General features: G+C 55.2%; 1 protein-coding gene across 1 annotated transcript in view; it reads right to left on the reverse strand.

The window, feature by feature from the left end:
• Positions 1 to 25,518, reverse strand: part of ASTN2 (astrotactin 2) — a 366,252-nt gene that overhangs the window by 265,241 nt on the left and 75,493 nt on the right. Inside the window, exon 3 of the mRNA XM_075519966.1 lies at positions 5,743 to 6,127. Within this exon, the coding sequence (XP_075376081.1) occupies positions 5,743 to 6,127 (385 nt within the window). The remainder of the gene's footprint in view (positions 1 to 5,742; positions 6,128 to 25,518) is intronic.

The raw sequence follows: 25,518 nt of genomic DNA on the forward strand, positions 1-25,518 counted from the left end.
GAAACCGCACCCCACACCAGCAGACCCCACTTGGCACCACGCACACCCACGGGGCACAAAACCCCTGGAGACCTTCTAATAGCCAGAGAGAACCCAAACTGCGAGGAGACGGCACGGCCCCCTTTCCACGCCAGCACAACGGGATCCTTTTGGCTAATTAGGACTGCCTGGCTATTGCCTCCTTCCTCGCTCCATTTCATTTTATTATATTAATAAAAAAAAAGACTACTTTTCTTCTTAAACTGCCTTGGATTTTTCTTCTGTCTAAATTCATCTGGGCTCTGTGCAATGTCACCGGGTCAGTTTGTGCTCCTGCTGCAATTCTAATTTTGTCAGCTTTCCATTTTCTAGGGAGTTGGGGGATTTTTCTTTCTTTCTTTTTTTTTTTTCCCCCTAAGTCAAAAATGATTTTGCATAACAGTAATAATGTTAATGGCCCTGCACAGCGCATCCAGACTACAACTGCAGCTAGGGAGAAATAAACATCTCATCTTTGCCCTGCTGTTTATCTACCCACAGCAGAGCCTGGTACCAGGTCAGAACCTGTAATTTCATTAACTTTATCACTCAGACGGGCTTGTTGCTAGATGTCATTATTCAGCACATTGCTCCCGTGTTTTGTTTGTGCTGGGCTTCACTTCAGATGCTCCGGTACCACATGGGAGCAGCCCTCCCATCCGCATCGCTGCAGAACGCTGCCTGGGACCTGGGAGGAAAGTTTGGCTCGCTGATCCGTGCTCTGCTTGCCCGTGATTTGCAAAACATTTGTGCTGCTCAACCTCCCAGGCTGGGACTTCTCTCCCATTTTGCAGGGCTGTACGCGGCAGAGTCATCCAGCGCAATTCCCTGCCTGACCCGATACATCCAGAAGCTCCACGTGGGGAATAAAGACCCCACGCTCTTCCTCGTGGAAAGGGGAAGCAAGCCCAACAGCCGCACAGCGCGGGGGGCGCGCATCCCAAATGACGGAAAGCGCCCGCCGCCGGCGCGACCCGGCACCTGCAAATCAATCACTGCCCGGCTCGTGGGGGAAAGCAAGTAGTGCAGGCAGGCGGAGGGCGAGCCGAAACGCTCCATCTTCATTGGATTTGCCATCCCTGGTAATTAATGCTGGGAAGTGACACTTGAAAGAGCCTCTAGTGACAGCCCCAGCGATGATACCGTTTGGAGCCCGCTGACAAGTCCCAGCCGATGCCTTATCACAACGCTACACTGCAAGAGCAGCAAGGAGAGCTTTTCCCTTGGGCGCTGACGGACTCCCCGGGATGCGGGCACAGGTCCTCGCCGGCCCCGGTGATCACACCGAAACCTGGTGGCTCCGGCCGTGCAGCCGGGCGCTGGGGGGAAGGCTGACCCTGTCCTCGAGCTAGGGCCGTGCTCCACCTGGGTTTCCCTTGATGCCTCCATCTTCAACCCACCTGTAAAACCGTGCCCGAGCAGAACTGATTTCTAGCCCCTGGGGATCTCCAGGTACGTGGTGTTTGCTCACACCAACTGCAGAGCTTCTGCACCCCACCTGCCGCATCCCCACGGGAATCCCAGCTGCATCTGCTGCTCGCGGGCAGGTCGAAGCCTGCGTGCGCAGCACATCCAACGCCTCCTGAATCACCGTGTTTCCCACTGTCGTGGTTTAACCCCAGCCGGCAACTCAGCCCCCCCAGCCGCTCGCTCGCTCGCTCGCCCCACAATGGGATGGGGGAGAGAAGTGGAAGGGTAAAAGTGAGAAAACTCGTGGGCTGAGATAAAGACAGCTTAATAGGGAAAGCAAAAGCCGCACACACAAGCAAAGCAAAACAGGGAATTCCTTCACTCCTTCCCATGGGCAGGCAGGGGTTCAGCCATCTCCAGGACAGCAGGGCTCCAGCACGCCTAACGGTGACTTGGGAAGACAAACACCATCACGCTGAACGTCCCCCCCTTCCTCCTTCTCCCCCAGCTCTATACGCTGAGCATGACGCCCCATGGTGTGGGATGTCCCTTTGGGCAGTTGGGGTCAGCTGTCCCAGCCGTGTCCCCTCCCAGCTCCTTGTGCCCCCCAGCCACTCGCTGGTGGGGTGGGGTGAGGAGCAGAAAAGGCCGTGACTGTGTGTCAGCACTGCTCAGCAATAACTAAACCATCCCTGGGTTATCAACCCTGGTTCCCGCACAAATCCAAACCACAGCCCCATACGAGCTACTGTGAAGAAAATTAATTTTACCCCAGCCAGAAGCAGCACACCCAAGTGCGTGCAAACCAGGTCAGAGCGCAAAGCCCACAGCACATATATTTATATTTCTGGTATAAAACCCCTAGATCTGAACTACAGCCACCTCGTCCTTGATGGTCCAGGCTCTGACCAGCTTCAGCAGAGAGGAGCAACTAGCACATACCGTAGCTTGACTCCTTGAGCAAAGCCTCATCCAAGAGCGTCCATCTGGGAGGAAACACACGGTGAACCGGCACGGTTTGGAAGGGTGAGACCAGGCGAGGCACAAACCTGCCTCGATCCGAGGTGCAAAGCCTGACGGCATCACGAGCTGACTGGAGAGAGCATCTGGGAACATATCGCACAGCCTGGGGCAGCCCTGGCCCTGCAGGCAGCTTGCAACCCCGGCTCGGGGGTATTTTTCAGTCAGTATAAGAAATTCTTTATTGCCAATTCCTGAAGTCCTCGGATAGTTTAATATTCTGCCCTAGATCTTGTTTACTATTGTTTTGAAGAGGACTGAAATGCAGTTACTGCTGTCTTCCCCACTCGCACAACTCTAAATAATTTATAGAAAAGCAAAACAAAGAAGAGAATATGAAAGAATAAAAAAGGTAGCTCCGTTACGATATGAAGGCTTTCATTTGTTCATTCTCACCGAGCAGACGGTTGGGGAAACATCTCTTAACACCGCGGGCCAGTAACAGCCAGCTGTACACAAAGGGGGATGCCAAGAGGGATGCTCAGATCAGCACTCCAGGATGGCAGATGGACCCCTGGGCACCTCTGCGTTCGTTTGAACAACGATAACCATCACTGTCGCAATAACCTTGCTTAAAAGAGGAAAGAATGAAAAGCACTTTAAGGATGGAAGAAACACAACCCCAGCCACCAATTACGACCATCGCACGTGCAGGGACCTGCTTTCCAGACGCGACGCATCATCTGGGCTCTCCCTGGCTCAATCGCTCAGAGCCGCAGTCTCCTTCACAGAGCTGAGTCCCCATCCCCACCCCTGTCCCCCAGCACCGCCACCGTGGGTGCTCCAGCAGGGACCACTCGGCCTTTATGGGGATCCCACACGCTCACGGGAAGAAGGGAAGGACAGTCCAGCGTCACCCCAAGAGCCCCCTGCCTGCACAGAGGGAGCTGGCACATCCCTTCCTCGCTTCTGCTGGAGTCACTCAGCAATTAGCACTGATGTACTTTGCTTTTGTTTATTCGAACGCATTTTACCGAGCATTGCAGGGGAACAATATTAAATGGCTTCTAATGACATTTCAATAAGCAGAGGTGGGTGTTGCAGCTTCTGAGAGACAGACTTTAAAAATGCAGGCAATCAAGTGTGCATTAGCCGAAACACTCTGGGGAAAGTGCTGCTCTTCGCCCAGGAGAAACATCCCCGAGTCGTGCAGTTGCACCCGTGCAGCCCACGGTCCCTCTGTCCCTGCGCACAGGCAGGGGGGCAGCACCCAGACCCTGCCCGGCCCTCTCGGTGACGGTTCTCCAAGTGCAGAGAGCAGAACCGCATGGCTCGGCAGCACGAGTTTTATTTTTAGTTAAGAGAACAACTAAACAAAGAGCAGCCAGTCTAGACTAGCTTTATATAGGCTCTCACACTGGCCTGCCCCTAGAGCTCCTGAGTGCCCTCCAGTAGTGCAGTAAGAGACGCCACCAGCGCCCATCACCGTGGTTTGCGCTCTCCTCCTCTCCCAGGAGGAGCCGTACAGGCTGATAGCGGGTCAGGTGCCTCCCCAGCTGCTCAGCCCGCAGGAGCGCTGCCAAGCCCCGTCTGTACGGGCTCACCTCCGCTCCTCCATACCTGGTACAGCCAGCAACGGGTGCAACCATGTGCAACGCGACCGCAGAGGAGCCTGTCTGTCTGTCCTATTGTACCCAGCCTTCGGCTAGTCGCTGTGCCGATGTTGGACCGCTTTTCCCAGAGGGATCCCACCACTCCTTTCTTTCTGAGCTGGGTGGAGCTTTGGGGAGGGAGAACCCCAAAGGGACCTTAGCTCCTCCAAATCCCAGCCCAGCACCTACAGGGAGGGGGAACCCCAAAGGGACCTTAGCTCCTCCAAATCCCAGCCCAGCATCCCCATCCCAGGGAAGGCACAAAGCATCTGCAGCACCTCACCTGCTCAGGAATGGGCAGCCCAGCCCAGCTCTCGCTGCCCAGCTCCCTGCAGCCGCTACCAGGGGATTTATACTTTATAACAGCAACATCGTCCCATATTATACCCTACAAGCACAGTCAGCACCATCGGGACAGGCAGGCACTACAAGGGCCAGCAGACAGAACCCACACATATAGAATTGCGTAGGCTTCTTTCTAATCTGACCTACGAGTGCTATATAACGCTGTACCTGCCATGCCATCTATAATAGGGGCAAACACCATGGGTAGGAAACGGTTCCCATTCAGGGTCTGTGTCCACCCGTCAGATCCGCACGGATTCAGCTCCGTGCTTCTTCCCGCAATGAGAGTTTTCCGATCTGCCATTTCCAACTCCGCACAGGGCTCCCATGTGCTTGCCTTAAATCTACAGCCCTGATGACTTTGTGGGTGACTACAGGATCGTTTGTCTGATTGCTCAGGGAATAAAGCATAGGGGATCTTTTGCCACTGGTGGAAAACACAGCTTTACGGAGCAGCTCTGAGGAGCATCAAGGCTCAGCAGGCTGGCGGAGCCCCAGCGCACCAACACGTTCACTCGCTAGAACTGATGACCTACTCAACAGCAAGGCAATGAACATTTCTGCCACCCAGAGAGCGAAGTCTGGCCTGAATGATGTCCACGTGCACTCACTCATGGCAAGAAGTCGGTACGAATCCCAGCGTTCCCGTCCTGTTGAGGAGACAGGAGTTCCAGCGCCGCTGGAGCAGCAGGAATGACTCCCCTGCGCTGCCCCGTGCACGGTGCTGCTCGAGCCCTCGGCAAAAGAGCAATTGCCCTCCCTGGGGAAACGCCGGCTCTGCTCCTCCAGCCAGGCATCCCCCAACCCGCCGGGGGATTCACAGCGGTCTCTGCCACTGCTAGGACCAGGTACCCCACCAAGCCCGAAAGCAGAGCGATCAGCTTCCCATCTCATCGCGCCACGCAGGCTCACGCTGGAAACGGGAGACCGGTTTTGGAAGAGGATGTGACAAAGGAGACGGGTCAAATCCTATGAATCCGCATCTCCACGGAGCTCCCAAGCACACAGCTCACGCGCTCCTATGGCACCTGAACCACCAGCAAAGCACAGTCAGGGAGTGTTGCGAGACCAGGGCACCTGATCCTTGGGCTGGCAATGACAGCTGAGGGTTTACAGCTACCGTGCCTCAGTTTCCCCAGCACCATCCAAAGGTGATTCCCCTCTCAGGAAGGGCAGCTTCAGGACAAGGTCTGCAAACCACCTCGTAGATGACAGCTGAGGACCAAAGCCTGGAGAGCCAAGCACCAGCCACAGGGGCTATATATGGATGAGCCATCCTCTCTAGGTGACACCGCACAGGACAGACCCCCCGGCAGGGGATGGGGAGAGGGAAAGAGGAGAGAGAAAAGCCACAAACCTTTCTTTTCGTAGTCAGGCTTCTCCTCCCCGCCCCGGCCCAGGCTCTCCAGCGTCCGTGTCACCTGGCTGCCAAACTCATCCTCCCTGGTGCTGGGCTCTGCCCGCCGCGGGGTCTCCTCCTCCTCCTCGTCCTCATAGTCATCCAGGATGGGGGTCTCACGGATGGGCACCCCAATGACCGAGTTGTGGGCCTGGAGGCGCGAGTTGCGGAAGCTCTCGCGGGCCTGGGGGCCCAGCAGCACCGAGGGGATGTAGTGGATCTCGTGGGTGGCCTCCGTGCTGGCGCTCTTCTGCGGGATACGGCGGCGCTTGTGCCAGCGCCGCTGGGCGTACAGAGCCACCGTGAAGACCAAGAGGAGCAGGAGCAGCGCGATCAGCCCACCCTGCAGAGGAGAGCAAAGGGCACGGGTCAGGAGATGTTCGGGGCGCAGGGACGGGTCAGGAGATGCACGGAGCACAGGGAGGGGTCAGGAGATGCTGTGGCCAACGTCCATGGACCCTCTCCTCTTCCACCCTCAGAGCACCTTTGCATCAACGCTCCATGAACTGCACATGGGTGGGTTCACGGAGCAGCCACCTCTGGGACGGGATGTCACAGGCAGGAGCAGCAGGGCACCGGAGGTGGCCTTTGGCCAAGGACAGCACAGTGACACCCCCAGCTCAGCTCTGCCCAAGTTATTTTGCCCACTCTCGCAAGGACTTTGTTCTTACCACGCACCCCTTGGCTCCCCGCAGGCCCCTGAGCCCACCCACACGGACAGGGGCTGAGGTGGGCAAGCTCCCCCTCCTGCCCCGCACGGGGAGATAGGAAAGGAGACAATTGCGTCCCACCACACAGGAGGAAAAAAACCTCATTAAAACAACCCAGACACCGACATGGAAGCAGTAAAGCCTCAGCAGGGACACACAACATTTCACGTACACAATGGTGCGACAAACGGCACCGCGCAACCGCCGCTCCCCAGGGCACGGTTACCCCAGCTCCGTCATTTCTGGTTGTGATCTGCCTGTGGTTTCAACGAGACTTCAGCTGCAGACCTGGGGGCACAGCACAACGTATTCCAGACCAAGACCTTCTCTGCAAAGCTCTCCTCTTCCCCCACCTCTGGATTCTATTCAATACGGCTCCCAACTACATTAACATAAAAAAAAAAAAAAGTATCTTTACCAAAAAAAATAAACTACCTAAATATCTAGATGTTCATGGAAGCGGCCTCTCCTCCCAAGGGAGCTGGGCTAGGAAACGCCGAAGGGAGCCAGCCCTGCCTCTGGCTGCTCTGGAGGTTAAATTCAGCCCCAGCCGCTCAGCCCCGCGCAGGCAGGAGCTGCGCCTGTGCCAGCTTCCAGCCCCTCAATCGCCGCAGCATCGGAGCAATTTCATCCCGTGGCAGACAAGCAAAGCAGGGCGTGTAAATCGGGAGCGGCGTGAGCAATCGGGGCTTTGCGGGGCGACGTGAGCAGCCAGGGCAGGGCAGGTGTTTCTTTGGCACGGGGGATGCCGCGGCCCAAAACGTTACAGAGCGTGCAAAACCAAAGCAGAGACGTTCAGATATTTCACCTGCATTCGATACAAAGCACCGTGCTGTACCCAGAGCGCGGCTCCGACTCGCAAACAGGATCAGCGGTAATGAGGCGGCGTTCAAAACTGCAGCCCGCAGGACGAGTTAGCGGGGGGAGAGGCCTCGGGAGCAGCGGAGAGACGCTTCCCTGGGCCACCCGGCACCACGACCTGCCGCAGAGAGGAGCCCAGCCCAGCATCTCCCAGCAGGACCCCCCCAGCTCTCCCCCCAGATTGGCACTAACGGCAGAAGGCCTCAGGGATTCAGGAGGACATTGCTCAGCTCGATTTCCCTAATTTAGGTGACACGCGCCATGAGGAAAGGTGGTTTAGCATCCAGGAGATGCTCGGGGATCTCTGTCTCAGAGAAGGGCCGGGCTCACTGAGCCAACGGGGTTCATGCCCTGTACTACCGGAGCACCTGAAAGACCAGTGGGATGAGGATCCCACCTGGCCTTCCACGCTCAGAAGCAAGAAACAGCATGGACACCTCAACCTGGAAGAGCAGAAATGCGTTTCCTCGGGTTTGCACTGCGCCTGATGCACGGAGAGCCCAGAGCATCCCTGGCGTGAGCCACCCGCACCCCTCGGCACCCCATCGGGGCCATTTCCTTGGAAGCCCGCTTTGCAGGAGAGAAACCACGGCACACCAGACTCTCCAAAAGGGAGACCTGGTGACAAGGACACAGCAGGGCCACGAACCTCAACACAACAAACCACGCTACAAAATCAGGTCTGGCCTGTGCGTCAGCATCCTTCCAGCAAAGCCAGGGCTCTCACGGTACGGCAGGGTTTCAGAACACCACTCGTGGACACGACTACCGGGAAAAGCCTTCTCCAAGGCCTCACCGCCAAGCCCCGAAGCCGCCTGGCTGGACGTTGCTCGTGCCTGGGTACTCTCTGCAACTGCACAGTGGCTGCAGGGCAGAGCGCTCCACGCCCACAGGTACTTGCCCTCCCTGGAAAAGCACAACCGGAGACAACCCAGATGCTCAGAAAAGGCCAAAGTGACCGAGAAAGCCCCGCACGAGGAGCGGCTTTGCCAGCTGGACCCACAGAAGGGGTGCGGGCACCCGCAGCAGTGCTGGGGCCGTGCATCTGCCTGGCTGGGCTCACCTCGCATCTGTCTCAGGAAACAGCTTGGAGCAGATAAACCTGTCAGCACGTTAAAGATCTCTCTGCTCGGGAGATATTACAAAAAGCGGTAAAGGCACAGAGGTTATTAGTGTGCCTTTCCAACCCCCGGCTTGGGAACGACAGGGTCGGCTCAAGGAAGCCAAGGGCTCCCAGCCCAGCCTGGCCACAGCTCCCGCACCCTTTGGGGATGAGCCGGAGAGCTGGGCTCTGCCGGCCACCGAGACGCCGGCCCCCTGTGCCTGGGGAAGGCTGGGGGTGCCCGTGCCAGCCCCTTGGGTGAGCACGCGTGGGCTCACGGCAGGCTGCTCACTTTCGACGTGCTCCTTTCGTCCCTGACCCCGCGCCGGCAGCTGCTTGTTTAACCACGCCGCGCATGCCGGGAGAGCTTCCTGGGGAAAAGGGGGGGAAAAAGGGGGGGGGGGGGAGAGAGTCAAACTTAGGAAGCATTCAAGCCAGCCTCATTTTAATCTATTTTTCATGTTAAATTATCCAACTGAGGGAGCGGGAGAGAGAAAGGGGAAGGAAGGGATAATATGAGAAATGTTTTATTTGACAATGTGTCATTCGGAAACTGATTATTTCTGTCTCTGAGCTTTTTAATATTCCCAAACAATGGCCGAGCCGCGCAGGGATTTGGTATTCTAAGGCTGGATTTATAATACTCTGTTCTGCAGTGATAAGAACACGGGCCTTTAATCCTCTGAGCTGTGAACATGCATATTCTCCCGCGTAATGTCCTTCCCGCCGCACTCCTGCGTGCCCCGTGCCGGCCGAGCGGAAGCCTCCGAGCGCCGGAGGGTTGCTGAGACCCACAGGAGAGGAGGAGGGATGGGAGGAGGAGGACGGGGGAGAAGAGGGCTGGTGGGGACAACCCACATGTGTGAGCATCGGATCGTGGCACGGAAGCAAACCGCAGCTGAAGCTGGAAAGCAGCAAGGCTGGGACGTATTTGAAGCACTGAAGGAAAACCGATGGAAGAAGCCACCTCAAAGCCCAAGAGGTTGGATGCTCATATAAATTATGAAGGCTGCCAAGCTGCCGACCTGGAGGGCGATCACTGTTTGGGCATCTGAGATGCTGAACAATTTCTGAGCAGCCGGAGGATACACGTGCTTCTTCAAACACGAGCCACCACCCTTCTCTACCAAAGCAGTGGAAGTTGAGGGAGTCCTGCTGCTCCTCTGGGGTCTGGACAAATTCTTTCTTGCAAGAGGCTCTGGCCTTTCCCAGCCCTGCCCGGGCTCCTCGGTCAGCTCTGCTCCCCGCAGCGGGGTGGACTCGGCCCGGCTCCCCGCAGGAGTCCTCCCGCCCTGCAGTTTGCAGTCAAACACAGCGCAACCGCAGCGATGCAGCCCAGCCGTTACGGAAGCAAGCCCTGACGGCCTGCCAGCCGCCACGCCGGAAGGGGCTGAAGTCACAGAAGAAGGTCCCAGGCTGGAGGAGAACACGGTTTGGGCTGAGCAGAGCTGCTACACCAAAGCATCCCTTCTGCGGGTCAAAGCAAAAATCGGTGCAACTCGGCGCAGCATTCAGCCCGGCGCTGAACCCCTTCTGCTGCTTCCTCTGAACACCGATACAAACTTTTGCCCTGGGGGGGAAAATATCCCTATTTATTTTTCTAACTTTGAAGCCACTATTGCTCCCACACAACATCGAAAACCAATTATTATCCCGCATTGTGCTGACAACCAGCCCCATCGCGAACTACCTGCTGCTGGGTGAAACGGGGCTCTCGCAGCCCAGGGCATCGCTCCAAGGACAGTCCCGGGGGACAGTCGGGCTCTGCCCAGCTCGAACCCTGCACAAAGACCCCCCCTCTTGCACCCTGCAGCTTCAGAGAGCTGGGGTGAGCAGGACCCTGACGCCGGAGCATCACGTCGCCCTGCGCGGTCCCAGCGGGCGAGCCACGGTAAGCAAACAGGTATCGGCGATAACCACACAATCCTCAGAGCTCTTCACACTGTGTACTTTTTCCTTTCTTTCCTTTTTGGCCGTGAAGGTAATTAAACACTAGAACAATTTACCAAGGGTTGTAGTGGATTATCCATCACTGTCAATTTTTTTTTTTTTTTTTTTTTTTTTTTTTAAATCAAGGCTGCATGCTTTTAGAAAAGTTATGCTTTATTTCAAATGAGAAATAAAGGCTTCAGGGAATTCTTGTGCCCTGTGTGGCAAGGGAGGGCAGAGCAGACGACCCCACAGTCTCTTCTGGTCTTCTAATCCCCCAATTTTGTCCTCCCCGCGTTTCTTCGTGAGTCACAGCATTCAGCTCTAGAGCGTCTTACCTCTCTTCCAAACACTTCATCCCCTCCCAGGTCGACCCAGAGGCAGAAAGCACCACCGGCCGGGGGACACAAGCCGGCAGGTAAGGCACGTCCACCTAACACAGCCCAAAGGGGGAGACGCCACCAGCAAGGACCAAGCCTCGGACCTCCGTGGCTCGGCACGCAAACCTCTCCCGGTTCATCTGTGCCATTGCTGAGGGCTATAATAAAGCAGTGCTCAATGAGCAGGTGTAGCAAACATTTGCATTAGGTTTTAGTCATGCTGTAATTTGAGCTAACAGATTTCTAATTAATTTAACTAAAAGTGATGGCGAACGGCAGCACGGAGACCCTATAAATGCCGCTTCACCAGGCGGAGGCTTGTTCCCGGGCACAGACCCTCCGAGGCCATGCCCCAGAGTGAACCACAGCCAGAGCTGGGATCATCCACGTTAGACGCTGTTCTAACAGTGTCTGTTAATTGGCAACCAGTCCTCTCGGCCAAACCCCCTGCTGCAGCCAAACTCAGAGAGGACGGCCGCGGTGCCCAGGCTGGCGCGGGGCAGCCCCAGGTCCGTCCATCCTCTCCCTCCCAGCTCCGACAGCAGGTCCCTTTGCCAGGCCAGACCCTGCACCAGGACCCCTGCGCCCGCACCCCAACCAAGCTTCGCTCAGGACAACTTTGGAAGAAAAATAGCCCATGGAACGTGTTGGGTTGCACGGCATCTGCTTCTTCCCTTTCCCGATCAAACCTCTGCACCACACCAGCTTCTCCCTAGGACTCCTTTGCCTTATTGCTCTTTCTCTCTTTGCTGCACCTCTCAATTTAAATATTTCTTCTGCAAATCTTAATTAACATGCTGTTTGCACCTTCTTTCAGATCAGTAACGATGAAAAATAAGGCTGATCTCTGCAGACATCTCAGTCTTCCCTCTCCTGCACTCTGCCAGTATTACGGCCTCCTCTGCACCCTGCCCCTCCCTCACCCTCCCGGGGTGCAGGACGTACCCACAGACGGCACTCGATCCCTCCGGCTTTAAAGAAACAGCAGGGCAGGGGAAAGGACGTTATACAGCGTGCTCTTCCCTAGAGCGGGGGTAACCCAGCCTCCGGCTGTCGTCCCCGTAACGGGGGAGTTTGGGCTGTTTCCTGCAGAATCAAGGTTTCTGCACCCACGGCACCTCTGTCTGCCTCTCTGTCCTTGCCCTCTCACGTCCGTACACACTGGCCCATTGCAACCAAGTCTAAAAGGGCAGGAGAAGGTCTCAGAAATACTGACATCCCTTCAGCTTTGTGGTAAGAGGAGGTAGGTAGAAGAAAGAGGTCCCGGATCACCCCATCCACTAACGCACATGGTATGGGAGGGCTGGGAAGGGTTATCAGAGCCAACCAAAAGCATGCAAGGAGGGAGAGGACAGGAGAGAAACAGGGCTTCGGGAAACAGGCTTTGCAAGAAGCAGCCACATCCGCTACAAGAGGAAAGCGGGGCTCACGGATAGAAATGGAGCAGCAGCACCTGGCGTTCGGGAAAGCACTGGGTCCTGTCTTGGGAGATGCTCCCGCAGACACAGACCTGACCAAGCCCGCTCGGTCCTCACGCAGCCTCTGCCAGCAGAAGGGAAGTGACAGCGTACACCAAGGATGGAAGGACGCTTACGCTCTTCCTCCACCCACGGTGGATGGCATGAGAAGTTGTGAGCTTGAATTGCAGCGAGGACCACTCAAGAAGAAACACAACCGCAAGAAGCGCGATGCTCTCGGTGAAAGCTGGGACACCTCGGTCACTGGAGGTCACCTGCCCAGAACGTGGAGCGGTGCTGGCACGCCTCGGGCATGCGGGGGTCCTGCCAACTCCCTTCTCCTCCAGCTGCCCTTCCTGACAGCAGGCAGCTTCTGTCTGGAGCACGCGTTGCCCACCCCTGCCCAGGAATCAGAACCGCCCTCTGACAGCACGTAACCCACGCGCTGCGCGGGCCAGCAAATGAGCCCACGGGCAGGTGAGCATCAGTCAGGGAAACTGAGGCAGAGCATGAGGAGGAGACCAAGGACAGGCAGCAAGCCAGCACAAAGGCTAGCGAGGAAGAGATGAACACTGGGATTTTAAAAAAAAAAAAAAATACTCCAAAAAGATCTGGATCCAGTCCGGAGCTCCAAACACCTCGACCTCACCTCTCCATAAAAGACAGTAATGACTCAAGGCAAATCTACTAAAAAATACAACATTTTCTCCCTGTACGCTTCAAATCCCCATTCGAGCACCGCTTCATCAAGGTACTTAACCACACGCTTAACTTTAAATATGTGTTTAATTCCCATTACAGTCCATGAGACTAAAGCACACGCCTCAGCGCTTTGCTGAGCAGGGATGGCTGCTTGAATTGTGGCCCGAAGAGAACTGTATTACGTCTTCCCCCCCTTTCCACGGCTCTGACACCATCACCGAGCTCCAGCGATGATGGGGCACTGTCTTCTGTTGTTGTTGTAAGCACAACCGTGTCACCTAACCCTGCCAAGAGCTAACAGCACCTATGAACCGCCCTCTCCAAAAGGGCTTATACTGGTGCGAAGGAGCGCAGGATCTGGCCCAGAGGTTGAGAGGGAAGGGTTCCCATAGGGTCGCTCCATCAGGCCCGTGCAGATCCGTCATACGCGGCTGCTCTGTTTGCCATGCCGTACGTACACGCATCAGGCATAAATTTAATAGCATATACAGTCCTGCAAAGTATAACACATGCACAAGAGATGAGAGTTACAGTTGCTGTGGGAACCATAACTTTAAAATCTCTGACTCTTCTGCATTAAAAAAAAAAAAATAACGAGTCAGACAAAAAGTCACATTTCCATATAATTTTATTTTTTTTTTAAGCCACGCTGAATTTTGTTTTGCTGTTTCATCCAAGAATGGAAACAAAAAGAAGGAGCGAACCTGCCAATCAGCCTTTCTGCGCCGTTCAGACATGCGATGTGATGTTCCAGTAAATGTTTATTTGAATGGTCTCCCAGGCACCGGCTGTATGCAAGCACCAAAATACACAAACCTCAATCACGCCGAACATGCCTGCATATCCCGAGCTGCACATCTTGCTAGGATAACAATTCAAAATGACTCCTAATCCATTTTTATGATGTAAAAAAGGCATTTATTTGCAGTGAACTGAAAGGGAAGGGCTGGAGGTGATTTTATTAAGCACCTGATTGCTAGCTGTTTTTAAAGCCAGAGCCCAGATTGCATAAATTGTGATTTTAATGCGCGCTAAACGGTTCACCTAAATCAGCTGACCCGCTAACCCAGAGCTTGCCCTCAGAGAGGAAAGATTTTAAAATGCATAAGGTCTCGTGCGTTCGCTCTCATGTTTCCCTAATGCGGGCAGGCTGGCTGAGCGCAAAGCCGAGACAAAAACAAAAGCGCTTTTTTTTTTTCCCCCCAAGGAGTTTCAGTTACCGAGCCCCATCCCTCCTCCCCGCCGAGCCTGCTAGAGACACCTCCACATGTCTCTAGCTTGGCTCATTTACACCCGGTACCTGAATTGCATTTTAGCCATATTCCAAAAGGGGAGGAAAAATCCACTTGAGTTAAGAATAACCAACCTTGCTTTTAAATAAAAAAGTCACCACATCTGCTGTAAGTCTCTCCCAGCACACGAGAGGTCTCGCGAGCGAGGGCTGCCACGCGTTGCAGGTTGAGAGCGCCCAGGGTTGTGCCAACACACAAAGCACTTTGCAATTAAACACGGGGCTAAAGGCAAGTCCCTCAAAACCGGCGAGTGCAGAGCCACCACCCATACAACGTCCCTCTCTGTGCCGTCTTCAGACCAGAGCCCAAACCCCGACCGCCCACGGGGACCCGGCTCAGGCGAGGAGCATCCCAAGAGCTGGCGGAGCTGCTCTGCAGTCGCATCCCGGCAAAGGCAGGCTCTACCAGGGGAAGGGCAAATGGGAACCCACCCAACATCAAGGAGGAGGACCAAAGCGACTGTCTGTGGCCCTAATGCCTTCCCATATGAAAGAGAAGAGCAATGAAGCCCTCCAAGGCTCAGTTTCAGCTTGGTTTCACTGAAATCACCAGTAACAGCAGCTTGACCATGCCTGCTTTGCCTGATGCTAGTGGGGAGCACATCCCTGCCCCACCTCTCCTCCCTCCAGAGCTTCCCGTCTTAGAGCAGAGATGGTCACTTGGAGGACCCTCTTAATCAGACCCTTCCACAGACCTCCAGATTTGCACCTTGTACCCGCGCACCCCCGGGCAGGGACAGCCGGCCCCACAGGAGCCCGAACCCACCTTGCTCTGCACTTCACTCCTCCTGTTTCAGGGACAGACAGCGCTGCCTACGGGGACATCTCATGGGGTTTTTCCAGACTTTCCTGCCCTGAGCTGTGGACTAAGCTCTGCCCGTGCAGGTGCCCCACCCAACGCCAGAGCATCCAGCACGATGCACATGGCTGTGCTGGCCAAGCCACACCGCTCTGTTTTTCTGGAGCCACTTTTATCACGTTCACGCTTCATCCACTGCCCATCCGAGGCCACAAACACCTCCACAGCTCCTGCCCGAGCTGGTGCCTCCTCCTCCAGAAAAAATGCAGAATATTCATTTTAGCGTCTGATGGAGAAGCCAACCTGCTGGTCAGCTGGTCCCTACGGACGGAGCAGCACTGGTATTAGTCACAGCAAAAGGTGCGTAGAGGTGGCACGATGAAGGAGGGATACAGTTAAACTCGCTAATTTAAAAAAGGGATAAAACTCAGAGAAGCTGCGCATCTTTTAAGAGCCTTTGCCTCAACCCCAGGTTGATGCCAGACCCTCTGGATGACCACCCACAAACCTCAGCATCTCCACCGCTCACAAAACGCCGCACAGGTCCTACCTTTGCTCCCGCCCCGTGTTTATCTGCTTTGTTTGGACAGCAAGCGCACAAGAGCATCTCCCAGAACGCGTGTACACGGCTTATCTCTGCAGCACCCAGGCATCAGCTGGGGTCTCCAGGAGGAGGCCTGAGTGGCCACGGGGCCCCCCGAAATCACAGCCACTGCGGTGTAGCCCTTCCAAGCAAAGGTTTAACAAATGCTAAAGCGAGGTCTCAAATTACTAGGATTATTACAATATCTACCAGCAGAGCATTTCCTAGCAAACGATGAAATATAATTAAAAGTAAAAAACACTTGTCAGATAAATGAGTAACACGTACTGCTGTTGCAAAAGTACCTTTCTTGTTTTTTTAATAATTGTGTTTATCCGCTTCCTCACTAATTTACAAAAAATGCAGTTAATTCTCAGTGGATCTCACAACCATTAGTGCGAATTAATGCTGTTCCCACTGTATATTCTGCATACATTAGAAAAAAATTAATCTAATAAGAGATGCACATCTCCGGATGAGGGAACATGAACACAATTCACATGGTGCCTCCAGCTTCCGAGTGCTGGTGAGTGACATGGTACAACATCCTTTCTGCTCAATTAACCAGCCAGCTTCTGGGGGCTGCCAGATCTTGGACAGTTGTCCAGAAAAGGTGACAAAACACAGAGAGAAATTCACCACAGCGTTAAGGAACGGGGACTTCTTGGAGTAGCCCAACACCTCCGAGCCCCGTTGATGGGCCAGGTCTCCTCTACGTTGGTGCGCACTGCCACGCTCCTCCGTACACCGCGTGGAGTGAGGACAGGCGAGACGGGAAAAGGAGTTCAGAGTTTATTTATGGGCATCTCAAAACAATTGATGGAGCAAGGAGCTGATGGGAAGGTGCTATTGCGCACACAGGAAAGGAGGGAAAGAGCGCTTTTTGGTGGTGGTGGGTTGTTTTTTGGGGGTTTTTTTGTGGTTTTTTTTTTCTTTTTTTTTTTTTTTTTTTTTTAAAAGGTCTATTACGGAGCCCAGAGCTGGAAGCTGCTTTGGGAACGATTCAGCCTATTGTGTAAAAAAAACCCCTGCCTTACCATATTTAAAGTGAAAATATTTCAGCATAATGAACATCTTTCTGAAAAGCAGCAACACAAACCGCTGCTTTCCAGGGGCAGAGGGACGGTATTCAAACACGATAACGGGGATAAAAGCTCCGCGCACGAGTCTGTATAGCACTTGGCACCTTCGCAATGCCGGCGTGGTAACTCACCCTACAGGAGTTACAGCCCCGCACGCCCTGGAGAAGAACCTCCACTGGTACCTGGGGCATCGCACACCAGGAGAAGAAAAAGGAGTTTATCAATTTGCACAGACGCAAGTTGAGAAATGCACCGATCCCCCCGCCCCGTGCATCACAGAGCAGGCAGATCAGAGACTTTGATTTAAAGAAAAGATCAAAAAGCTCAGCAAGTCCACAAATCTCCTCCTTTCCAAACACACCACAGCTATTCCCACCGGGTTATTAAGAGCCCAGTTAAGTACAGCACTTAACCACACACTTAACTCCCATTAACTTCACCGAGACTTTGCACATACATAAGATTTACCAGGTGTTTCAAGGCTTTTTTGTCTTCTTGCCCAAGAAGGCAGATTTCCCTTTACCCAGCCCTCGGTGTGATGCCTCCAAACGACCTCGGGGCTCGGCACAGTGGAAGAGGAAATCCACGGGGACAGGAGTTTTCCTGCCGTACATCTCCCACACTCATTGCTTACACACCCGCAGGCCCACAGAAACCCTTTTGTTCCGTGGCACGTCAGACCACGCTAAGCCGTCTCGCCAAAACCCTGCTACTCGTTCACCCAGCCTCTTGCTGTATTGATCGAAAGCCAAGAATATAAAAGAACGGCAATGCACCGGCTTTGTTTTGCTCACTTGTTTTCAACTGCGCTTTGAAGGGGACGAGGCCAGTGATCTCCTTGCCAGGGAGACAGAGCCGCAAGCGGGGAGCGCAGGGCATCCCGCTGCCGGGCCGGGGGCAAAGCCGAGTTTGCATCTGCCGAGGGGCCCTTTGCATCCCCAGGGTGCGGCCAGAGCAGCTTCAGCTCTGGAGAGCTCTGCACGCCCAGGGGAGAGTCCCCATCCCAAAGCGCTTGCGGCTCAAGGCACCTGCAATTCAAGTCCCTCCCTTTCTGTATGGATACAGGACATCAAAGATGATGGGAGCAGAGCAAAGGAAAAAGCAGCCAGGGCTCCTACCTACACCTCTCCCCTGTAGTACGCTACAGCAGGGAGACTCTGGACAGGTACCAAGATGCTGGCGCTTCCAAAAGGACGTTTACCTGGGCATTTTGAGGAAGGACCAGTGATTTGGGGCAGTCCAGTTCCGGCCCTCCTCAACAGCTTGAATTTAAAGCCTGTGACTATTTCTGAGTCCACCACCAAGCTAACCCGCACCCTTGCTAGAGCAGGGCTTGGAAGAACAGACCTGAAGGGAGGCCCTGGGGACCACCCACGTGCAGCCCCCTCCGGGGCAGGGCTCCGAGCTGCATCCCTGCTGTCCAAAGGGACCTTTGCAGAGCCGTGAGCTTTCACTTGTGCTCTCACAAGGCGAGAAGCAGTCATTGCACCCAGCTCTAATTACAACCATGCTCTTGCCAGGAGGAGATCGATCTTTAATTAACAGAAGCCGGCACCAGAGCAGGAAGAGGGCAGCAGCAATGGCTCAGAGGGGCAAGAAGGGTTTGGGGGAGCTGGTGGGCTTGCTCAGTGCCACACACACACACATCAGGGTGCTGGATTTTCTCTCCCTGCATCCTCACAGGCAGGATTGATGCCATCCCCTGCAGGACGGGTCACCAGCTGCCACCTCTGCTAGGGCTGCAGGGTGCTGCTTGGTCCCCTGATTCTGGGCCCACCCAGCATGGACATCTCCTCCCGTGTGGCCAGCTCAGCAGCCTGCCTGGTGCTGCAGCAAAGCCAGGGTGAGACCTGGAGCAGGGTAAGCAGCAGCAGGGGTATAGAGTGGTTTTATTCCAGGCACACAGTTTCACAGAATCATAGAGGTTAGAAAAGACCTTTAAGATCATCAAGTCCAACCGTTAACCTAGCACTGCCAAGCCCACCGCTACACCATGTCCCTGAGCACCTCATCCAAACGGCTTTCAAATACCTCCAGGGATGGGGACTCCACCACTTCCCTGGGCAGCCTGTTCCAATGCTGGACAACCCTTTGGGGGAAGTAACATTTCCTAATATCCAGTCTAAACCTCCCCTGGCACAACTTGAGGCCATTTCCTCTCGTTCTATCACTTGTTACCCGGGAGAAGAGACCGACCCCACCTCTCGACAGCCTCCTTTCAGGCAGTTGTAGAGAGCGATGAGGTCTCCCCTCAGCCTCCTTTTCCCCAGGTTGAACAACCCCAGGTCCCTCAGCCGCTCCCCATCAGCCTTGTGCTCCAGACCCTTCCCCAGCTCCGTTGCCCTTCTCTGGACACGCTCCAGCCCCTCAATGTCTCTCTTGTCGCGAGGGGCCCAACGCTGAACACAGTATTCGAGGTGCGGCCTCACCAGTGCCCAGTACAGGGGCACGATCACTGCCCTAGTCCTGCTGGCCACGCTAGTGCTGATACAAGCCAGGATGCCATTGGCTTTCTTGGCCGCCTGGGCACACTGCTGGCTCATATTCAGGCAGCTGTCGACCAACACCCCCAGGTCCTTCTCTGCCAGGCACCTTTCCAGCCACTCTTCCCCAAGCCTGTAGCCTTGCATGGGGTTGCTGTGGCCCAAGTGCAGGACCTTGCACTTGGCCTTGTTGAACCCCATACAGTTGACCTCGGCCCATCGATCCAGCCTGTCCAGGTCCCTCTGCAGAGCCTGCCTACCCCCCAGCAGATCAACACTCCTGCCCAACTTGGTGTCATCTGCAAACTGACTGAGGGTGCACTTGATCCCCTCGTCCAGATCATTGATAAAGATGTTAAACAGAACTGAGCCCTGGGGACACCGCTTGTGACCGGCCACCAACTGGATTGAACTCCATTCACCACCACTCTTTGGCCCAGCCATCCAGCCAGTTCTTTACCCAGCAAAGAGTACACCCGTCCAAGCCATGAGCAGCCAGTTTCTCCAGGAGAATGCTGTGGGAAACCATGTCAAAGGCTTCACTGAGGTCTAGGTAGACAACATCCACAGCCTTCCCCTCATCCACTAGGTAGGTCACCTTGTCATAGAAGGAGATCAGGTTGGTTGAGCAGGACCTGCCTTTCCTAAACCCACGTTGGCTGGGCTTGATCCCTTCGTTATCCTAAAGCAACAGCCCTGAGCATCCTGTGCACAGGCCCACCAGCCCTGGGGACCCTCATCTCCTGACTCTAACCCCCCAGCTGCACCTCTTGCCCACAGAAAGCAGCAAGCATCACAGCGATGCCATCTGCACGCCACCAAGATGACCTGCCAAGCTCCCCGGTACACACTGCTTTATGCACTTTGAGGGACTGAGACAGTTTGGGACCGGCACTCCCCAGCCTTGCTATAAGCAAAGGGTTTGGAGCGCGTCTGATCAGGGTGCGTGCGTGAAGAAATGAGAGCTCCTTCCCAGAGGGAGAGAAGATTGAAGGGCACTGCTACTACAGCCGGTTCACTGCAGCCCAGCTGCACTGTGCCGTGAGGGTCTGCGATGGGAACGCTGCGGCCCCCCCCCCCCCCCCCGTCCAACAGTTGCTGAGAAAGTGCCCATTTGGAAATGGGAAAGAATTAATTTCAATTAAACATGCCTGGTGCTCCAAACGAAACCAATTAATTCTCCCCATCTGAAAGCTGATTAGCCAGGATATCTGGGTAAACGGATAATAACAGGCTAATAACCCCCTCCCGTCCCCGCGCGCACGCCGATGCCGCCGTGAGGTTTTTGACACAGTGTCGCCAGTGTAATTGCAGCATCTGTGAGTAATCGGGGAGCAAATTCAGCCACCGACGCAGGCAGCACCGTCCCCGGCAGCAGGCAGGGACTGGGCAAGGATGGCTGCTTTGGAGCCAGCCTGACCTCCAGTTTCCCCCTCCCGGCCCTCTACCCCCCACGGCAGCATCGATCGTGGCACAAGCTCTGCGGCACTGGGCCCCCCCATCTCTGCTCGCCCACCGACTGACACCAGCGGGGGCTTGTTAGGGCCAACCCCAGCCATAGCGGCTGGGTGTTCAGCAGATGAGCAGTAACTCATTAATGCAAACAGGTTTCAAACAGAGCTCTGTGCAACGGAAGCTGTCATCATCATCGTCGTTCCCCCCCCCCCAATCTCCTTCACCCCCCCCAGGAAGGCTCTGCGGGGCAGCCCTGGGCATGGCAGCTCCCCGCTCCCCAGCTCTCCCCATGGCTGTTACTAGCCAGTGTTTAACCCCACCGTTTAATTAATTCCCTCATCCTTCCCCCTCGACTCCTGCCCTCTGGGATGGGCTCCCACCCAGCCTGGCCCAGGTATGGATGGCAGACGCACCAAGACGCCGGGGTTAATGGGCAGGGGAGAGCTTTGCACCTCCACCTCAAAACGGCCCCGATTTAAGCATCCCCCACTAACCCAGGCACGGGATGGGCAGCTCCCGGAGCCACGCTTAGGCTTGGCCACCAGTGTCCTCAGCCAGTTCAAACAGTTGAACCCGGACGCGGGGACAGCAGCGAGCAGGAGAGGACAGGGGAAGGCACAAAGCCATCCCTCCCTCTTCTGCGTTCCTTGCTCCCTCCAGTCCCCAAGTCATCCCCAAAACCACTACAGCCCAACCCACAGGTCCCTGCCGAGGGGCGGCCGCTGGCTGGGGAGCCAGTGGCAGGAATTTTCCAGCTCTGTTCTTTTTTTTCCCCCAGTTGGAAAGTGTTGATGAGCTAAAACCACTTTCCAATAGAGTATTTTTGGTTAAGAGCGATCTCCGAGCCAAATCGCGCGCAGAGAAAAACAAAGATCTCAATCCTGCTGCCATTTTCTAATCAAATTTCCTTTTACTAATTTGACAGGCCTGTTTTGAAAATCTAAATTTAAAGCTAAAATAAAGTTAGATTCCACAGCTAAATAGGAATCAAGACGAAATATTTCAAATGGAGCTAATAAAGCCCTTCTACCCACACCCTCCGGCTCACAAAGCACCTCTCCACTCCCTATTTGCTGCTCCTGGTGCAGGCGGTGGATACTGAGCTTTGATTTTCTCCCCCCCCCCCGCCGATGAACACGCACCCCCCAACAGTTTGTTTTTAGCTTCTGGGAGGCAGGAAAACCACCTCCCGCCCAGCTTCAGCTCCATCGCAGCTCACCCCGATGCGCTGCCCGTCCTGCCGGCTGGGCCGAGTTCACAAGTGCGCAGCTAATCTAAATTAAGCCCAGCCCGTGCAACGCTCCTATCTTCAGAGGAGGCCTGGCCTCCTGCAGAAGAAACAGCTTTGCCTGAGGGGAAAGCATGAATGGGAGATGAAGATACAGCCATATGTTCCCAGAAAAGCTTGCCTGGGTGGCAAGGTGAAGGCGGGCAGCGAGGCAAGGCAAGAGCCTCCGGCTAGAGAGAAGCATCCATTTGAGAGGCAGTGCAGGTCTGCATGGGCTCCTCTGTCTTTCTAATCCTCCCCTTACTCCAAACAAAAAGAACCTCTTGGTCCCCAGGCACTCAGCGGATGTCCTCAGCATCCAACCTCCTTTCAGGCTTTCATCGCAAAAGAGTAATTTCCCACAGGACAAAGGAAGCCAAAAAAAGAACAGCATCCCTAGCATGTTGTATAGGCAGAGCACCAGAAGTTTGGTTCAACCTTTCTGGTCCGTGCCTGCGTGGTCCTTGTCCAAGCCCCCAGCTCAGGGACCCCGGGACACCCAGTCAATGTGCAAAACACTGAGGTGAAGGCAACCTTCCAGTCCATGGTTGGAGAGCGCCTGAAGGCAAGACCTGGTGAAATCAGTGCTCCACATGCCACTGCAGCAGACCGGTACCCAAGAGGACAAGGAAGCTGCTTAACTCTTTGCTAGCCACCACCCCGAGCAACAGCACCCTACGCCGGGATGCCGTTCTCCAAGAGCTTCGTTTGCGGCCAAGGAGACGTGGTCCTTCTCCAGTCCATCATGCTGCACAGCTCCATCCCGGCCTTCCCTGGGGTTTTGTGGCCAGGCTTTCCACACCAGCGGAGATTTTCCAGGGGCAGCAGATGACTCCGCAGGGCTAGTCCACACCCAAGCCCAGGATCTGAGATGCCATGGAAGGGACAGCCAGAACTGCCCTGCCAAACGGAGGAAACCCTCTCCCCAAGGCAGGCAAACATTTTCCACAAAGGAGTTTTCAAAACAAGTTCTTCCCTCCTGGCAGCCTCAGCAGAGGGCTGGGACAGGCTCGAGCATGCAAACAGGACCTCAGGAGCCCAAATGGGGCCAGAGTCACCACATGCAAGAACACAGTTAAGAAGACAAGGCCCAGGGCTCTGTTCCCTCTCTTGTATCCCCATTTCAAGCAGCAGCACACTCTTGCCTCTGCCCTGCCAAGTCCTGCTTCCACCACAGCCCCTCTCCCTAACTCATCCCGGGGCACAGCCAAGGACCTGAGCCACCTCTGGCCACCAGCAGAGCTTGGCCGTGCCAAATCAGACATGCTGGTCCCCTCCCACCCCTCTGGGATGGTCAGCCCTCCGGAGAAGAGGCAGAGCTGCCCGCACACAGCCGGTGTGGGCAGCAAAGGCTGCAGACTGTCACAAGCCCTAAAGCTGCTCCTTCCCATCACCAGGTGCAAAACGCATTTATTGCTTTAACATTCCCAGCGACAGCTCAGGGCCCCCTTTCCAAAGGACACTCAAGATAAAAATCTAGGTGACGGCCAAGCAATTGCAGCAGGCAATTTAATGTGATAGCCCTGGATAGCACGAGGCGAGGAAAAGCCTGTCCCAAGAGCACCGCGTGAGCGAAGTTACACACTCGGCGACTGCGTCCCTGCCTGGCCCGTAAGTGCTCACTGGGGAACGAGGCCGGTCTGCAAAGGCGGGGTTAAATACCTCCTTGGGGCATTTAAAGAGTGGGTGCAACCCCAAAGAGGAGGGCTGGAGGGGTCAGCAGCAGGTGGGGCTGCTCCAGGGAGATTTGCTGCAGGGCCTTGAGCCACAGCACTGCGTGACCCCCACAGATGGGTCTCACCAGAAGGGGATCTCGAGGTTTAGGGGATCTGAAGATAGTTTCCCACGACTCCTCGTTTCCACCCTTGTTTTCCTCCTCACACATCTCAGTGATGCTCTTTAACAGTGCAACTGAGCTCAAAGGATCCTCCCCTGCCAATAACTCGATCATTAACTTCTGCCACGAACAGTTACCCTGTGCCACAAAGCTGCTTCCACCCTTACACCAGAGAGGGGACATGTGGCACTAGTAGGGACCAAGGGACCCCACAACGCTCACAAGCCGCAAACATGCATGGATGAAACCAGCAAGACTAACAGCCCCACAAGAGGGTCAAGAACCTGCACTGGGCTTCAGCTTCCACTCTTCTCCTTGGTGACCACCCCACCATGCTGGGCACGCTTCCTGGGCTTCCCCAGGGCAAGGTGACCCATGCGTCAGCAGAACGACACCGAGTGTCAGCTCTGGAGCTCAGTAACCCAAATGCTTCATTGCACCCTCTCTCTGCCCCACACGCAGCAGTTCTCTCCGCTTTATGGTGACCTGCCACCACCCATGAGTACCAGCTCAGGGCAAGGGGACAGCAGCTTCTACCGCGACCCCAAGAGAGAGCCCTTACTCCTGGCTAGGGCTGCCAGGCACCGTGATACCACGCTATCCATCACAAGGACCTTCCTATGCACCAGAGGCCCCGTGGGAGGAAGAGTAACAGCACGCCCAGGAGGCTGCTGGGAGTCACCCCTTGCCCAAAGGGCTTCCAAAGTTCCCTGCTTTCTGCTCGCCCAGGGAGGGCACAGGGAGGGCAGCCGGGGGGTCAGGGTTCCTTTCGGCAACTCAGGAAAGGCCCCGCCCCCGTTTTGTGGGAGCGGGACAAGGATAAATCCATAAATCCAAGGATAGATCTGTGCGGGGGACCACAGAAGAGCAGCTTGGTTACTTATCTAAGACCAGGTGCCCTCACACAAGCCGGTCGGGGGGGTCTGTTTTAAAACCAGATGCTGAACCGTGTCTTGCACAGATCAAAGAGGAGCCCTAGGGACTGGAAGCCCGGAGCAGAGGGCCCGGGCAATCGCTGCAGCCCTCCACCGCCCCCGCCTCAGGCACCAAACGTCCCCGTCCCTCCAGGGACCGGCTGCTGGAGCAAGAGGCATGGAGGTGGCTACGTGGCGCACGGGCACGTCCCATTTTTCAAGGGACACCTTGGAAAGAAAAATACAAGCGCGTAGACCCCTCTTCTTAAAAAGCAGATAGTTGTCCTCCACATGCACGTGTGCCTTCAGCCTCTGGCCGAGGAGCCGTGGGCAGCGCCAGGGCAAGAGGAGGACGCCAGCCTGCATTCCTGCTCTCTACCGGGAGCAAGATACTTGAAGCTAAATCCTCAGAGCAAAACATTTACAGGAAAAGGATTTCCATCAATCACTACAAACCACCTGCTTATTTAAATCAGTCCAAACATTGTAAAAGTTATTTGAAATATTAGGCTGTTGCAAAGTTGGGCTGAAGGCAGCGCGCTGGAAGGGAAGCGTGATTTGGTGGGGTTTGTAAGGCTGCTCCTCCTCGGGTCAGCCACGGTCCAAACCCAAATCTGCGTCAGACAGCGCAGGCTGGAACAACCGCCTGGGGGGACGGGGAAGTCTTGAAGAACAGGATAGAGAAACATCCATCACCAGTGACAAAGGGTTATTGATCCTGCCCGGGGGCAGAGAGATGGATTTAATGATGTCTCCAAATCCCTTCCACTCCAGAGGTCCTATGGAAAAGTAACGCTTATCCCGCAAAACCCTTGAGAAAGGCAGTAGCCCAACTGATGCCAGTGCCATCGACAGGGTAGGCACGTGTGGGAGGTTTGGGGT

Source organism: Mycteria americana, chromosome 17 (assembly GCF_035582795.1).
Source record: "Mycteria americana isolate JAX WOST 10 ecotype Jacksonville Zoo and Gardens chromosome 17, USCA_MyAme_1.0, whole genome shotgun sequence".
NCBI classification, from domain to species: domain Eukaryota; kingdom Metazoa; phylum Chordata; class Aves; order Ciconiiformes; family Ciconiidae; genus Mycteria; species Mycteria americana.